General features: G+C 34.8%; 1 protein-coding gene and 1 long non-coding RNA gene across 3 annotated transcripts; one reads left to right on the forward strand and one right to left on the reverse strand.

The window, feature by feature from the left end:
• The first annotated feature begins 1285 nt into the window (after positions 1–1285).
• LOC100683655 (sperm protein associated with the nucleus on the X chromosome N3) lies at positions 1286–2053 on the forward strand. 2 transcript variants are annotated; one of them, XM_038581119.1, is made up of 2 exons: positions 1286–1536; positions 1706–2053. In XM_038581119.1, the coding sequence occupies exons 1-2, from the start codon at positions 1450–1452 to the stop codon at positions 1925–1927; spliced, it is 309 nt and encodes a 102-aa protein (XP_038437047.1). In that variant the 5' UTR covers positions 1286–1449; the 3' UTR covers positions 1928–2053. The 2 variants fall into 2 exon arrangements, with proteins under 2 accessions (XP_038437047.1, XP_038437048.1); XM_038581120.1 differs by having other exon boundaries at positions 1709–2053.
• Positions 2054–4630: 2577 nt separating this feature from the next.
• LOC111093508 lies at positions 4631–16281 on the reverse strand. The gene is made up of 4 exons (XR_005381966.1): positions 16153–16281; positions 13554–13600; positions 5575–5682; positions 4631–4668 (listed from the first exon to the last, which is right to left on the reverse strand). It is a non-coding gene; the product is annotated as an uncharacterized LOC111093508 (long non-coding RNA).
• Between the last annotated feature and the right edge of the window lie 1729 nt (positions 16282–18010).

Below are 18010 nucleotides of genomic sequence, written 5' to 3' on the forward strand. Positions count from 1 at the left end.
TTGGTTAAGTGATCAAGTCTTGGTTTTGGCTCAGAACATGATCTCAGAGTTGTGAGATTGAGTCCTACATCAGGCTCTGAGCCCAGTGAGGAATCTGGTTGAGATTAATCCCCCTCCCACTCCCTCCCCATCCACTCCTCCTCCTGCTTGTTCTCTCTCTTTCTCTCTCTCTCAAATAAATAAATAAAATCTTATTAATCTTATTAAATTTTATTTATTTATTTATTTATTTATTTATTTATTTATTTATTTATGACACAGAGACATAGGCAGAGGGAGAAGCAGGCTACCTGCAGGGAGCCCAATGCAAGACTCAATCTCAGGCCTATGGTCATGGCCCAAGCCAAAGACAGACGCCCAACCACTGAGCCACTCAGGTGTCCCTAAATAAATAAAATCTTAAAAAAAAATTTGCCTGACAGTAACCAAAAAGTAACTGGTCTTCAAAGTGCATAGGAAAGGTTTGTGGTGGGAAAATGAGATAATTCAGATCTCCTCATAGACTACAAAGGGAAAAAAGAGAGACAGACAGACAAATAAACCAAAAAAAAAAAAAAAAAAAAAACCAAACCAAAACAAACAAACAAAAAAAACCAGACTCAACTATAGAGAACCAACTGATGGTTACCAAAAGGGAGGTGAGTGGGGAGATGGGTAAAATAGGGGATGGGAATTTAGGAATGCACTTGTGTGATGAGCAATGGGTGATTAAAATAAAAAATAAAGAACAAATATCTATAGATTTAAATATGGCCCCATTAGTTTGGAGAAAGTTTAGATAAGAAATTCAAAATAAGGGCAGCCCTGGTGGCCCAGCAGTTTAGTGCCACCTTCAGCCCAGGGCATGATCCTGGAGACCTGGAATCGAGTCCCATATCAATCAGGCTCCCTGCATGGAGCCTGCTTCTTCCCTCTGCCTGTGTCTGTGCCATTCTCTCTCTCTCTCTCTCTCTCTCTCTGTGCATCTCATGAATAAATAAAATAAAATCTTAAAAAAAAAAGAAATTCACAATAAAAGGTAATGGTGAAGAGTGAGAAAGAACCAAATGAACCACAGAATAGGGGTGTAATGGAGCATGAATGGAAGAAACTCCCTCTTTATGTCATGTTTGCCATCAGAATTGTATATTGGAGATAAAGAAGAATTACAGGTCATTTTAGGACCTATCTTTAGGGTTGCTAAAGAACTGACCACAGCATCAAACCTATATCCCCCCACCCACAAAGATGTCAGAAGTAACGCTTTGTGATGTTGAAGCCACCCATTGGCTGGAACAGTTCTTTGATGACCAAAGCCAAAGGATATGACTCCACATTGTCTAAGGGAAAGTGTGTATATGTACATAAATGAAAGTCAGGAAGCCCTGAGATAGATCACTAGGAGGCTTAAATATGGTGATAAGATCCACATACCATAAAAGCCTAGCATAAATCTAGAACAATCAAAGTATGAGAATGAAACGCCGAATGCCATGCACCAAAGGAAGGAAAAAGCAGAACATTTCTTGTCCCTCCGACAACAAAAAAAATGACAAGGTAAGATGTCTCTATTCATGCTTCTCCTCTTCTTTAGATTTCCATCCTACAACCCCTACACTCTCCTTGTCTAGCAACTCATACCCCTTCTTATAAAGCCTCCCTGCCATCCACCCTCCCTCCTCTTCCTCCAAACTAATGTCCTTATGGCTTCATCTTCTTTTTCTAGCAGGTGCAAAAGGAAGTCATAAGAGCAACATTAGGCCATCAACAGAATTTGGATAAAATGAAGAACACGAAAAATCCAACAATAATAGTCTGTTACTACAGAACAAACAAGAAAATACATCAGAATCAGCTGGAGTCTGAACAAGAGACCCCAGAGAGCTCTGATGATCCAAGCAGTGGCCTGTCAGTGGCAGAGGCCAGAGATCTGGGCCTATCTACATGAGAATGCAATGGAGAAAGCCAACTACAGAGAGACCACATCTGAAAAATAGGGGTGATGACAATAAAATCAAGGTATCAACAACAATAACAAAAATTAACCAATAAATAAAGATGCAATCTATATGAATCCTGAGTAGTTATTGGATCTACTAGTCAATTACTAGTGAAATTACTATGAAAAGGACTGAAAGGTAGATCTAAACAAGCAGTTGTTAAATAAAATTTCTAATGTCTACGCTTTCATATAAATTATATCTAGCATCAAGTAACCTTTGAAGTATTATAGGAGCTCTGTTTTATAGTGATTGAAATTAATTGTTTTGGAGTGAGGCAGGTATGTTTTAATGATTGAAGCATATTTTTCTTAAATATAGAGATACCTAAATGCTACTAAAGTAAATACTAAACACTCATCTGATACCATATCATTAGGCTTTGCCTAGGCCTTTAAAGGAAATAGGGATTTGAATTCCAATCATGTAAATAAGTATGTTTTATTTGCTACTTTCTACATCAACAAATAAAATTTCTAAATTAAGATCCGTGTCCTTGTGTTCTTAAGAGAGATATAGTCACTTCCCCCACAAGTATATCTGTGGAAAAGTTTTTTTTATTATCATTTCTCACCATATTTTAGAGAAATAATATGTGAAATTTATGATTTCTATTTATATTTCTCTTAAAAGTGTTTTTACATGTATTCTCACAGAATATCAACGAATGCAATGAGGCCATTACAATAGTATCACAAAGAATAACATATTTGGGAGTCAACTTAAGCAAGGAAGTGAAAGACTCATAAGCTATAAATTATATAACACTAATGAAATATTTTAAAAAAGAAATAAGTGAAAGACATTTTAGATTCATGGGTCGATTTAATATTGTTAAATGTCCATACTACCCTAAGCAATTTACATATTCAATGCTATTCCCATCAAAATCTCAATGGCATTTCTTACAGAAATAGAAAAAGAAAATTCTAAAATTCATATGGAACAAAAAAGACCCAGAAGAGGTGAAGCAATCTTGAAAAAGAAGAACAAAGTTGGAGGCATCACAATTCCTGTTTTTAAAATCAGTGTTCCAAAACTATTATAATTAAAACTATGGTACTAGCATAAAAATAGACCTATAGATCAATGGAACACAATAAAGAGACCAGAAACAAGTCCACACATCTATAGTCAACTGTCCTGAAATAAGAGTGTAAGAAAATATAGAGAGAGTAGTCTCTTCAATAAATGATTTGGGGAAAAAGGCTATCCATTTTCAAAACAATGGAATTGGACTCCTATCTTACACCATTCAAAACAAAAATCAGCTTAAAGAGGATTGAAGACTTGAAACACAAGATTTGAAACTGTAAAACTCCTAGAAGAAAACATGGGGGGGATAGCTTTATGATCTTGGTCTCAGCAATGATTTCATGGATGTGACAACAAAAGCAGAGGCAACATGGGATCCCTGGGTGGCTCAGCAGTTTGGCGCCTGCCTTCGGCCCAGGGCATGACCCTGGAATCCCAGGATCGGGTCCCACATGTTTCTGTGGAAAGTGTCTCTGCCTCAGTGTCTCTGCCTATCTCTGTCTCTCATGAATAAATAAATAAAATCTTTAAAAAAAAAGCACAAGCAACAAATGCAAAAATAGACAAGTGGAAGTGAGACTACATAAAAATAAAACCACAAAAGAATGATTGTCATCAGGGTGAAAGAGAAATCCACAGAATGAGAGAAAACGTTTATAAACCACATATTCAATAAAGGTAAATATCCAAAAGATACAAGAAACAACCATAATTTAATAATAAAATGACAATTTAATTTAAAAATGGGCAAAGGACTTGAATAGACATTTATTCAAAGAAGACCTACAAATTGCCAAGAAGTCTACAAAAAGATGTTTAAAATCACTATCAGGGAAATACAGATAGAAATTACAATAAGCTACCACATACCTCATACATGTTAGGAAACCTATTATCATAAAATCAAAAGACAACAAATGTAGGTGAGTATGTGATGAAATTGGAAGCCTTGGACACTGTTTGTGGAAATGTAAATGATCTGTCTAGCCACTATGGAAAGCAGTATGAAGTTTCCTAAAAAATTCAAAATAAATCTACCATATGATTCAGCAATCCCACTCCTAGATATATATCCAAAGAATAAAATTAGGATCTCAAAGACATATCTGCACTTCTAAGTTCATTATAGTATCAATCACAAGCCAAGATGAGGGAAAAACCCACATGTTCATCGACAGAAGAATGGATTAAAAAACCGTGGCAAATATATGCAATGAACATTATTCAGCATTAAAAAAAGAAGGAAATCCTACCATTTGCAACAACATGGATGGACCTGGAAGTGAAATAAATCAGGCAGTGAGGGACAAAGACTGCATCATTCCACTTATATGAGGCATACAAAACAGCAAACTCATGGAAGCAGAAAACAGAATGGTAGTTGCCTGGAGGAAGGGGAAAAATGGGTAATTGCTGTCAGTGGGTCGAGCTAAGTTCTAACTTTCTGTTGTATAACAGTGCCTGTAGTTAACAATTTAGTGTAATACTTTAAAAATTCATTAATCAGTGCAGCCCTGGTGGCTCAGCGGTTTAGCGCCTCCTGCAGCCCAGGGCGTGATCCTGGAGACACTGGATTGAGTCCCGCGTCGGGCTCCCTGCATGGAGCCTGCTTCTTCCTCTGCCCGTGTCTCTGCCTCTCTCTCTCTCTGCATCTCTATGAATAAATAAATAAAATCTTTTAAAAGAAATAAATAAAAATTCGTTAATCAGGTCTCATGTTAAGTAATCTTATCACAAAAAGAAAGAGAAAAGGAGAAGGAATGGAAGGAAGGAGGGAGGGAGAGAGAAAGAGAAAGCCAAAGGGACACAAGGACACATATTTTTATGTGTCTTACATATTTGGAATAAGTCCCACTGGTTTGGTATATAATCATTTTATTTATTACTAGATCCAGTTTGCTAAAATTATGTTGATTTTCACGTCTAAACTCAAGAAAGAGAATGAGTTTTGTCTTCGGTACTTTGTTTTTTTTTTGCATTACAATAAAACTGGCTACACAACAAGTGATGGAAGTGTTCTCATCCTCTGTTTTCTGCAAGAAATATGTAAAATTGGTGCCAGTTCTCTAATTGATAGGATTCACCAGTGAAACCATCTGGGCCTGGAGATATTTTGGGGGAAGATTTTCAAATATAGACTATTCAATTTGGCAGTTTCATCTTGGTTGAGTTGTTGTGGTCTTTTTGTTAAGGAATTGGTCCATTTCTTCAAAGTTGTTGAATTTATGAGCATAGAGCTGTTTATAGTATTCCCTCATTATCTTATAAATGGCTTCAGGCTAATGACATTCTTCTTTTTATCTCAGTTTGATAATTTGTAACTTCTTTTATTTTTGTTAGTCTTAGAACTTGCTATGGTCTGAATACTGCCCAATTCCTTTGTTGGAACCTCACTCCTTAGGTGGTGATATTAGAGGGTAAGGCTTTTGAGGGTGTTTAGGAGATGAGGACAGAGGCTTCATGAATGGGATTAGTGCTCTTATAAAAGAGGTCTGACAGAGTTCCCCACAGCCTTTAGCCATGTGAGGATACAAGTATTGACTGAGAAAAGAGCCCTCACCTGACCACTTGGGCACTCTGATCCTGAACTTCCAGACTCCAGAATGTGAGAAGTGAATTTCGATTCTTTATTTAAGTCACCTGCTCTGTGATATTTTGTTATAGCAACCTGAATAAAGACAGAGATTAATCAATTTCATGTTTTTCTCCCCAACAACTGCTTTTTTTAACAGATTTTCCCCACATTTCTTCATTTTCATTAAGTTCTCATTTATTTGCTTCTGCCTTATTTGGGACTATTTTTCTCCTTTTTTTTTTCTACTTGAGGTAGGAATGCATTGATTTGAGACCTTTTGTCTTTTCTAATGTAAGTTATTATCACTAAACATTTTCTTCTTAGCACATTTTAGTTAAAATCTAGACATTTTTGGTATCCCTGGGTGGCGCAGCGGTTTGGCGCCTGCCTTTGGCCCGGGGCGCGATCCTGAAGACCCAGGATCGAATCCCACGTCGGGCTCCCAGTGCATGGAGCCTGCTTCTCCCTCTGCCTGTGTCTCTGCGCCTCTCTCTCTCTGTGACTATCATAAATAAATAAAAATTAAAAAAAAAAATCTAGACATTTTTATATCTTGTATTTTCATTCAGTTCTGGGTATTTGTTTTAATTTCTTTTGACACTGCCTCTTTGACCTATGGGTCATTAGGAGTGTGTTGTTTAATTCCTATGTATTTGGAGACTTTCTTGTCTTTCTGATGTTGATTTATATTTTAATTCCATGTGGTCAGAGAACAGAATCTGTACAATTTTAATTCTGTTAAATATTGTAAGTTTTATTTTATGGATATGGTCTACCTTGGTAAATGTTCCACAGGCCCACAAAAAGATGCACACTGTGCTAATGGTTGTTGGTCAAAGTCTTCTTTAAATGCCAGTTAGATCCTAGTGGTCAATTATGCTGTTTTTGTATATCCCCTCTGATTTCTATATACTAATTTTATCAGTTTCTTATAAAGATACATTGAGGATCTAATAAATTTGGATTTTCCTGTATCTCCTTTTAGTGCTGTAAGTTTTGTGTTTTTGTATTTCGAAGTTCTATTTGGTGGGTACACACTTAGAATGGTTATGTTTTCCTTGTAGTATTGTTTCTAGGTAATGTAGGGAGTTTCAGATCATGGGGACAAAGAGACCTCCTAGGCCATAATGTTTATAGTGACATGATCTCCCCTCCCAGTGTTGCCAGGCCACCCAGGTGTCTCAGTGTGTGCATGTGCGTGTATGTGTGTGAGGATGTTGGGTGAGGAAAGATCCATCTCAGGTTTAGTGAGTAAAGAGATAATTTCTCTTGGCTGGTTTTATCATCAGCTGGGATCCTTATCAATCCCTATTGCTGCTGATGATGATGGGAGGGACTTTTGCTCAGTCTAGGAGAAGAATGAGCCTACCTGGGCCGCCTGCTGTTGACAAACAGAAATGGGAAAATATTTGCCACAGGTGGTCTTCTGCTGTGTGGGAGTTGAAAGACCCACCACAACAGTGTTGTTCCTCCAGCCCTGGATCCCTAATCTCTATCTTTCAGAGTTCTCTTTTTGTTGATATTTCCAGTGTTTATAGTTTGCATTTAGTGGGGAAAGTCGGGTAGAAACAGCCCTATCCCATAATACCTGGACAAGAAATCACTTTTTGTAAATTAAACTGAGGCTTCTCAAAGGGCTACAACTGCTAGTAGTATCCTTAAAAGTGAAAATAATCCCCGTATTCCATGTTATTGTTAAGAACACATAAAATAATACTCAAAACGATAGCTTTTATTATCATAATTATGATTTTGTTATAATCATTGATATAAAAAAATCATTGATATATTATTTTATCATTAATATTGAAGTATTATCAAAGATGTCTGAAATAAAGAGTTCCAGACCTTTTGACATAATATGATTATAAAACATTAGTACTTTGTTTAGGTACATACCAAACCTCTAATTTGATAGTAATACACCAGGGACATAGAGCATACTTTATATTTTTCATTGTATTTTATTTTTAGAGTATAATTTTTAAAACTCACCTTAATTATTGCTTTTGACTAAGATAAAAAGCACTATCAATTAAATTAAATTGTTTGAAATTTCTAAAATTTTGAAGGATTTTAACAACTTAGAGGAAATGTGTTCTCAAGAATAATTATGAAAAATTAAAACTACAATATTAGTTTGATTTACCTAATTGAATAAAAATGAATAATAATGAAAACAATCTGTTGTCCACTCTTTAGTTGACATTTATCATATTCATATAAATTTTCATTGAATAAATCTTTGTTGAAGACAATGAAAATTGTATGTATAAAAATTGAGAAGTTTTTTTTTTTTTTTTTTTTTTTTTTTTTGTCTGTGACTTCAAGAAAAGCGTAGTCAATGTAAACAAGTTAAAAATGATCCAGGAGCCAATTTTAGGAAAAAACATCCTTGTTAAATATAATATCTTGAAATCTTCAGTTATGGGATAAGATGCCCTGAATGTAGATTTTTGGGGAAAAAAAGCAAAACACAAAACAAAACAAAAAAACCTTGAAATAAGTACAACTGGACTTCTCTGCACAAGCTACTAACAACTATTTGAGGGTAGGAACAGTTGTGTGACAATAAGCAATGGAAAGAGATCTGTGGAACAGAGCAGGAAGGTGGATTTCATAGAGAAGGTGGCCAGTAAGATATTTCTGCTAAAGAAATAGGAAAAGGACCTTTAAGAATTGTGATAACTGGGATGCCTGGGTGGCTCAGTGGTTGAGCGTCTGCCTTTGCTCAGGGCATGATCCCAGAGTCCTGGAATCAAGTCCCACACCGGGTTCCCTGCAAGGAGCCTGCCTCTCCTTCTGCCTATGTCTCTGCCTCTCTCTCTCTCTGTGTCATGAATAAATAAATAATTAAAAAAAAAACCACAATACCTGAATTATATACAGGATTCAATAAAAAAAAAAAAAAAGAATTGTGATAATTAATACTTGACTTTAGGTTGTCAGTGGTGATATGATATAAATATGATATTTTGTCCTAGTACATCAATGAAAGTTTACATGACATGTATCTACTTGGGGTAAATAAAACGATTAACAGAGTGTTTAGTCTGTGGTGATAACATGCAGATAGTATATGCGAAACATTGAAATTACCCCACAAAAAAATTATACTTTAAAAACAAATAGTCTTAGCTAACTAAAAGGAGGGTAAGCCCCCTCTCCTCTTTCCTCTAAGAATTTCTTGTTAAAATTAAAAAATATATATACTAGGCCTTTTACTATACATCATTTGAGAGTTTTAGTCATTTGTAGTTGATTCTAAATGTACAAATTGCTCTGCATGATATGGCAATATCTGCTAAAATGGAATTAGGCTAAGGTTACTGGGCTGTGACAAATGTTCCTAAGTTGCTTAGAAGAGCTAAAGAAATCTTCAGAGGTAATGCTTAAGCTGACTTTGAAAAATAAACATGACTATCAGGTGGACAAGGGAAGAAAAAAGTATTTCTAAAAGAGGGAATGATCTGACAAAAAGAAGCACAAAAGGATTATGTATAGGGAAAAAAAAGAAAATTTTTGGCAAGGCTAGAGCATAAGTGAAGTATGGAGGAGAATGGAATGTTGGAGCTTGGGTGAAAACCAGGAGCTAAAAAGGAAAGACTTTGAATGCCACACTATGCATGGCACAAATAAACTATCTGATAGGCAATAAATAATTGGTGACCGTTCAACATTTTTAAGGTGGAAATGATGTAATCAGTATTGACTATTGGAAAAATAATTCTTGTGCATGTACAAAGTAAAACTGAGTAGAAGATAATACCACACAAGGAAAGTGAGAATAAATTCGTGAAAAATTCAATTTAATTGAACATGGAGGTCTAAACCAAAAGTAGGAGTAGTTAACAGGAATTGGTAAATACAGAAATATGTTAGTGCATAAACATAGAGAGTCTGAGGGACAATGTGTTAGATGATGAACTTCACCAATTTCCAAAATACATAAGATGGTATGGGCTTGGGGGGTAGTATAAAATGGCTGAATTCAGCTTTCAGGATCATATGGAATAAAGGCTTGAAGATCCTATGGAATATAGAAATGTTCAATAAGTAATTGAGCCAGAACAGGAAAGAAAGTTTGTGCTAAAGAAAAAGAGAAGTAATTGTTTGTCATGTGGTAGTTGAAGCCTAAAGTATGAATGAAATAACTCAAATAAATCCATAGATTTAAAAGGACAGAAAGAAAAGAAGATCAAGCCATGTTACACATAAAGTACATTTAGAGACTAGATGTATGTATGAAGAGTTGCCTGGGCCAGAGATTTAGGGGGTTCCAAGACATAAGGGAAGAAGAAGGAATATAAAAACGAAGAAAAGTGTGTCAAGAAGCAAAATGTAATCAACGGTTTCAGAAGCCACAGAGAAGCCAGGCATGAAAGGCCTGAGGTACACTCTTTGTACTTAGCACACAAGAAAGACATTGACAACTTTATTTAAAGTACTTTCAGTGAACAGTGAGAGCTTGTTCTATGTTACAGTATGTTGAGGCACCAGTGCACAGTGAGGCAGTAATGACAGTGATTAGTCTACTTCCTGAGGAGCTTGTCTGTGAGTAGGAGAGAGATTTTTGTTTCAAAGAGCAACATGGTAAGTGAAGAAAGATGTGGGGATTTTCCTTGTTGCAAGATGAAAGCAATTTGAAGTCAGTGTATGTTTGGGGAGATATATAGAGAGAGACAGAGAGAAAGAAAGGAGAAGAGAAGAGAAAGAAGAGGAAGAGAAGAGGAAAGAAAGAGAAGAGAGGTAAGAGAGAGAAATAGAAGAAGAGAATAGATAATCCAGTAGCACTTCGCTAATAGATAGATCTAGAATCTATACCTCGCCCGAAGCTCTCACTCTCGCTATCCTCCTCTCCTCTCCTCTCCCCTTTGACGTTTCTGTGTTCTTTCTATTCTCTTTCGTTTTCTTTCCTTTCTTTCTCGTTTCTTTCTCTATCCTCTCCTCTTCTCCCTCCCTCCCTCCCCTTTAAGGTATGGGAAGAAGGAGATAATTAATTATTTTAGCACCAATGTCTCTGACACTTGCCTTTTGAGATTGGGAATACTAAAAAAGGCAGACTTTTGTGGCAAAGGAGATCCTTTCAGCAAAGGACTGAGTTAGCTTTGGAAGGCCATAGACATGGGATGGGTGTGCTAGCAAAGCAGAAGAATAAAGAGTCTGGAGCTATGTACAAAGTATGGGCAGGGGATAAAGCATGAGCATTCAATGAGTAAACAGTCTTGAAAACAATTATAATTTCAGCATATGTAATTGCCTGGAGAATGTAGGTAGAAAGGCAAGAGAATAAGTCCTAGACCAAATCCCAAAGATAATCAGAATTTTAGATGCTGTATCTTGATACGGTTATAAGACCCAATGCCCATTTTTTTTCTATCAACTGTATTGTGATGCTCCCTTTATCTCAGCATGCAATGCATAGTTAATAAAACCTACAACTTTATATAGAGTAAAAATTAGTAGAATGGCATAGATATAATATTAAAGAGACATGAAAGGAATCTATCACGAAAAATGTCTTTCAATATGTAAATTCTGGGACAATTCTACACACAAAACAGTAAGGAAGAATCAAGATTTTACTCTTCATTGTAGAAACATGGTGAATCAAGAAATAAAGACTCATACAACTATGTACCATTAGCATTTCAAATTCCACTTATGATATTGCCCTTTGTGACATGATTTTCCAAAATAATGGAACTTCTGGTAAAATTATGGATTAAATGGTTTTCCTCAAATTAAGACATAGTTTTATTTCTGGCAAATCCCACTTGGATTAAAACTATGAAAGCAATATCTTGTACATATATATGTAAAACAGTTGGATTCTATGATGAAATTTTAAAGTTTATCTGTATACTAGGCAGGTCATTTTAAAAGTATGCAGGGCTATAGAAAATTCTTGATTCTTGTAATGCTATTCTTGTTTTTCAGGATGTCTAATATCCCTGACCCACTGCTCTCAATAATGCTGGAAGTCCAACATTCTAATTGTTATGATAAATGACATGTATTTCCAATAATTTCCAGAAGGCTCTGTAGAGAGATATCCAATCATTAATTTAAGGATGACTACAGGAATAGATCTTCTAAGGAGTATTTTAAAGTGTAGGTTTTATTATTATTTTGATTTTGTGAGGGCAACAAATCAAGAGATGATTGCCATTGGAAAGGTGGTTTGTTACACAGTTTCTAAAGGGGCACTCCATACCACAAAGGGTCATGCAAGAAAGCACCAGGATCATGAAGAAACCTAGGCAAGAGTTAATACTGTGGTTTCCATGAGAAGAAATAGGTGAGTGAGGGTATGCAGATTTAGAAATGATTAGTTTAAATAATTTCAGTAGACTCTGGAGTATTGGCTCTCCTACATTTGGCACCTAGCCCTGAAGTGATTGGGGTAGAGAATATTGGCCAGGGGTATTACAGCCTGATGGGGGAGAGGAAGTAGGGGTGTGGGCTCTGGATTGGTTAGTTTTCCTTGAAACGTATGTTCTCTGGTGAGCCCTTTACTATCTCTATGAATTGGCTAGCCCTCGAGAGGACTGTCTCCCTAGAATCAGTAAAACCTCAGGTATTAAAGCATTATAGTAAAAAGACATGCTAGTACAAAAGAACAGCAAACAAAACCAGAACTTGGTCTTCTGGAAGCCAAAGACATTTCATTCAAGAAAGAGGAAGAAGTCAAAGCTGTTGGATATTATTTCAAGTAAACTATGACAAGGACTGTTATTTAGCAATAGGCAGACAATTTTGATCTGATAAGATTGACATGAGTGGAATCATGGACCATGTCTGATTTCTGAGGACTAGCAAATGAGAACACTGAGCATGGGCTCTTCCAACTTGAGAATTCTAGCTGTGTCAGCAGCCAAAAAGGACCATTAGCCAAAAAGGACTGCCATGTCTCGGAGAAGCTTTTCTAATTTTTTCATTACATTTTTTCATATTTAAATTTTTAGACCAAAATGTAAGCATGTCTAAAAGCTTAAGGGAAGGAAGGTACTTATGGAGAGTGAAAGGTTGAACACACATAGAGGAAATCATTGATTTTTCCCCTGAAAATGTGGGAAGCAAGGGATGAGGAATAAGGCAGAAAAATTAACTTTCTGCAGCTCAAGGGGGGAAGTGATTCTTTCTAATAGGAAAAAAGGAAGAAAGATCAAATGAAGGTCTTATTTGTAACTTTGGGAACAGGAGGCTGAGAGAAATGTCTTCTGATGATTTCTGTTTTATTCCTGTTTTTCTAATATGTAGATGAGCTTGTCTGATAAGAATAAGGTGGGAGAAGAAAGGTTGTGAAATTTAAAAATTCAGAAAGTTGGAAATAGCTGTATGGAGATTTGGAGAGAAAGCCAATTAGAGAAATAAATCTTTAAAAGGGTGAGGTGGGGGATTATCTAAAATGTGCAGTGGATATATTTAGAATTTTATGTAAGCTTTTTCTGCCTCTTAAGTGATAAAAATAAGTGTACTGAGAACATATGGTTCCAAAGGAAGTAGTGCATAAGAGTTTCTCATGATAACTTTGTGGAAAAGATTAAATAGTTCTACAGGAATGGGTGTGGGTAATGAAGAAGAATATAGGATAGACCTGGAAGGCATTTCCTCAGGCTATATCTTAAGAAGACAATATATGTAACTGTTCATATCAAACCCAGGAGATTAGAAACTTCTTTGAAACTACATCATATATCTAAGCTTATGATTATTCAATATATGGGTTGATTCTTTTAACCAGTTTTACCTTTCATGGTGAGTTGTTTTCATTACACTCTTAAAAAATGAAGGAAATGATCATCCAAACTCAATTTACAGTAGTCAACTTATGGCAAGTTTGATAGATTCTGCACAAAACTGACCATAGGAATGTGTTATGTTTGCAGAAGGTTTAGTTTTACATTCAGTTTAACAGAAACACAGAATTATTATCTTCCATTCTCAAGAATGAAACTTACCTTTCCCAGACGTTCAAGTAGAGGAGGGAGGGAATGAAAGGCCAGTGCTAAAAAAAAAAAAAAAAAAAAAAAAGTTCAGGGTTTTTGAAAAAAAAAACAGAAAACAAAGCAATAACAGGTGCTCTTTCAGTGGTCATGGTCACTTGTTTTTGAGAAGCCAATAACTAAAATGTAAATCTTCATTCTTTCCCAAGTAGAGTTTAGAAATTTCTAGGTGTTACAAATTAAAATATATATATATATATATTTTTTTTTTTGAACAATTATTTAGACACTGGCTTGGTATCTAAGATGACAAGCCACAAAGAGGTTAATTATTAAGTTCTGGACAGCTAAACATGTATAACACACAATGACTACTGTAATTCAGCCTTATAACATGGTGACTGGAAATACGAACTCCAGAGTTAGATATACCTAATTGATTTTACCCTCTTTAAACTGTGTGACTTAGGGTAAATTATTTATACTTCCTAAGTCTCAAGTTTTCTTTCTTTTTTCTCTTTTTTTTTTTTTAATTCCACCCATATATTTGACACAGAGAGAGGAGAACAAGTAGGCAGAGCTGCAGGCAGAAGAAGAGGGAGGAACAGACTCCCCTAGGGAGTCCCCTGAAGCCTCATGCAGGGCTTCATCCTACAACCCTGAGATTATGACCTGAGCCAAAGGCAGGCACTTAAACAACTGAGTCCCCCAGGTGCCCCTCAAGTTTTGTCCTCTATAAAATAAGTAGGATAGCACTTACTTCACCATGTAGAATACCGATCAATGAAGTAAGTGTTAAGAAAACTATTATGGTGCCCATTGCATATGAAATATTAATAACAAGACACTAAAGCAGTGCACATGAGTGTTGAAGACATTAATTCAGGCTAAAGGCATTGGGGTACAGAAAGAAAAGATGTCTCCTTTGCTCACTTCCCCTCACAGTTAAGACTAAATACAAAATCTGAGTCACCTCCAATCAAAAAACTTCCATTAAAAAAAAATCAGTATTAAAGTTGGTGTCAGCATCACCACATTGAAAAATAAATTCTCTGATGCAGGTCATCCCCCTGAGAGAGGCTTTCCATTTTGGGAGCTACATATATTAGATTTTGCTATCAGAAAATGCCCCCACCTCCAAACATCTAAATTACATCAGCTATAATCTGATTTCTCTGAATTTAACAGCAACAAAAAACTATGTTTCCATCTTCAGTGCTTATATCACTACCATGACAAATAGCAATAGAAAAAAATAATAGTCTCTTGGATTTAGCCTCAAACTTATAACACATCTCTTTGGGTTCATGACCTAATATGAAACTTGTGACTATAAATTCACCCACAAATACATCCATCACCTCAACAAAGCTGCTCAGGTTGAAAACACAAAATAAAAATAAATATTTAGCCTCAACTGTTCTAAACTTCCTTGAATATATCTTGAGCAAAAATATGCACACAATTAACACTTGTGTAAAAATAATCACCAATTTTCAATAAGCCAGAATATTTCCTTGATATCAACTTATTTTTTCACTCAGTTTTAAGTAATAATATATGCAATTTTTCTGGGTATAATAGGTCAAAATAAGAAACATACATATATGATTAACAGTTGGTAAGCATTTTAATGATCCTAAAACTATTCTAAAGACCACTTTGTCCAGAAAAGGATTATTATCCCCATTTTACTGTTGAGAAGATTCATCCAAGATCACACAGTCCTCAATGTAATAGCTAGGTCCTAGTCTGACCCTAAACCTCAGGCTTTCATTCATCATTATTATCTCTTACAATTAGAGAAATTAAGAAACCTGTACTTCAAAATGTCTTTATTGGGCTTTAAGGCTCAGCAGTTGAGTGTCTGCCTTTGGCTCAGGGCATGATCCTGGGATCTGGGATCAAGTCCCACATGGGGCTCCCTGAAACAAGCCTGTTTCTCCCTCTGCCTATGTCTCTACCTCTCTCTGTATGTGGCTCTCATGAATGAATAAATAAATCTAAAAAAATGTAGTTGAGGTCTATATGAAGAATAAGAAGAAAAATATTCACTCTATTTTCAAACTATACCCTCATGTAATGCTTTGTCATTTAGGAGAACAAATGCCTGTTGTCAAAATGAGAGACAAATGTCTTGCAACTAATAATACAAAAATTACTGTATTAGGTGGAGACAGAAATGTACGTGTGAGGAGGTATGTGTTATTTAATAAAATTAAGCTGCATAAGAATATGCTATGATAATCTCATTTTTTGCAAAATGTCTTATATATGGCTCATAAACACATAAGAAAATGTGAAAGGTAGACACCAAATGTTTAACTATTCTAAAGAACAAAATTTGAATTTTCTGTTTTAACCCCATACATTTCAACCCCATACATTTAACTCATTTTTGCAATACACATAAATACATTATCATAATCAGTGATATAAACCTTTCTACTGTATAATATGTTGACTTTAGACCCAAGAATATTTCATGAAGAATCCATTATTATCTCAATTCTGTAATTGTGAAAATGAAGATTCAGAAAGGTAAAGTAACTTTCCCAAATTCACAGAAATATTAGTGGCAGAGCTTGAATTTTAGTACAGGTCAAAAGCTTACCTATTTTTCACTGTCTTCACTTGAACCATGTGAAGTCATGCATTCCTCTATCAAATGTACATCTTCAAATTCAGGGTTAGTTTTTTGCTAAGTATAGGTAGATAAACTCTTGATTTGCAGAAACAGGAATGATTAATTTACATCAAACAAATTCTGTCTTAACCTAGACCTAATGTATAACATTTCTTTAATTAAGTAGTTAGTCAGATACCAAATAAAAATAGTTTTTCAAAAAAAAAAAAAAAAAAAAACTTCCTAAATCCAAATTTTCTGAAAGGAAGTAAGTTATATTACTGGATTTAAACTAAAATTAAAATGGATGCTTTGGTCTTTTTGAGCAAGGATTTTGGTGGTTACAAGGAGAGGATAGATACACACTGGTGCTTTAAGAGATGGAACCAAAGAGGATCATAAGAAAAGAGGCATTGAAAACAATGGTAACCCACTCATTTCAAATATACAAGGGAAAGATGAATTATTCATTAAATGGCATTAGAGCAATTAGAAAGTCATTGGGAAAAAAGTCACATCTATTTTAATTTTGTACAAAAATAATTTCAGATTGGCATATGATTTAAGCACAGAAAAAAGAAATCCTTAAAATGCAAGAAGAAAGCATGGGAAATTTATTATTATATCAGGATAGAGAACATTTTTTAAAATATAAAGTAACATGAAAAGCTGCAAAAGAAAAGACTACATTAAAAACAGTAATGTTTCCTGGCATAAATATCACAAGCAAAGGTAAAAAACATAGAACAAATGGGTGAAAATATTAGCAATTAATATCACAGAGAGCTGCAGTTTATTTAGTACATTTAAAAATATGTATTAATAAGAACCAAAATCTTAATGGAATATAGACAAAGTATATAAATAGACAGTTTATAGAAAAGAAAACGCAACTAGCTTTTAAGCATATGTGAAATTTCTCAAATAGGCTTCAAGTGGAATCTGTAATGAGGTGCTATTATTTTACCTCTTACATGACAAATATCAGAAACTGTTTAGTTATGTAACGTATTCTTGATCAGAGGGGAGGCATAGGGAATTGAGATAATTCCATACGTTGCTAACAGTAACATATATCGGTTCACACACTGTATTCTCAAAGTATGTGAACCAATTTAGCAGTATCTACTTAGGAATTTAATATAATGCTATACCCTCATCTGCATCATGAAAATTGTCATTCTGTCATTATTTTAATAGTAATTCTCATTGCTATTACTAGCAGAGATGATATACCATATATCTCTTTGCCTTAATGTCTGATCTCATCTTTTACATTGCCCAGAAAATATTGGAAAACTGCTATATTGGAGTCAAAAATTTTCTTTTATTTTTATCTTCAAATTTAGGAAATCATACTTCTTCTCATGACTGCTGTATTAACCAAAGTACATGAAATTACTTGACATATAATATACTTAATATTTACCCTTTAATTCATTTTATCATTCATTCACCTAAACATTTGAACATGAAAAGCTGACTAACAGTCATTATCATTTGTCATGAAAAATAATTACCTCCATACCAAAAATAAAAGAATTGGACATAAAATATTAAATAGCTCTTCTACATTTATTAATTTACGATTGTACTACACTTCCCAAAATTTAGCATGCAATATATTAGAGCTTCTGCACTGATTACATTAATCATTCTTACTATCAAATGATAAAACAACATTTCCTAATTTTTATTATCAAAACCACTGCTAGAGAATTCAGTATTTCTTGAGAATGTGACTTTGACAGTGCCATTCCAAGCAACTGTAAGGAAAGCTTGTACACTAATAATGTCCATTAGTACAGAGTGAAGAGAAGCTAAAACAAGAAATCTAAATATGAAT

Source organism: Canis lupus, chromosome 31 (assembly GCF_011100685.1).
Source record: "Canis lupus familiaris isolate Mischka breed German Shepherd chromosome 31, alternate assembly UU_Cfam_GSD_1.0, whole genome shotgun sequence".
In the NCBI taxonomy this organism is placed as follows: Eukaryota; Metazoa; Chordata; class Mammalia; order Carnivora; family Canidae; genus Canis; species Canis lupus.

Coding starts and splice junctions, on each gene's coding strand:
- LOC100683655 (XM_038581119.1), top strand. CDS start 1,450: ATGAGAATGAAACGCCGAATGCCATGCACCAAAGGAAGGAAAAAGCAG. Junction 1,537..1,705: donor ACAACAAAAAAAATGACAAG/GTAAGATGTCTC, acceptor TTCTTTTTCTAG/CAGGTGCAAAAGGAAGTCAT.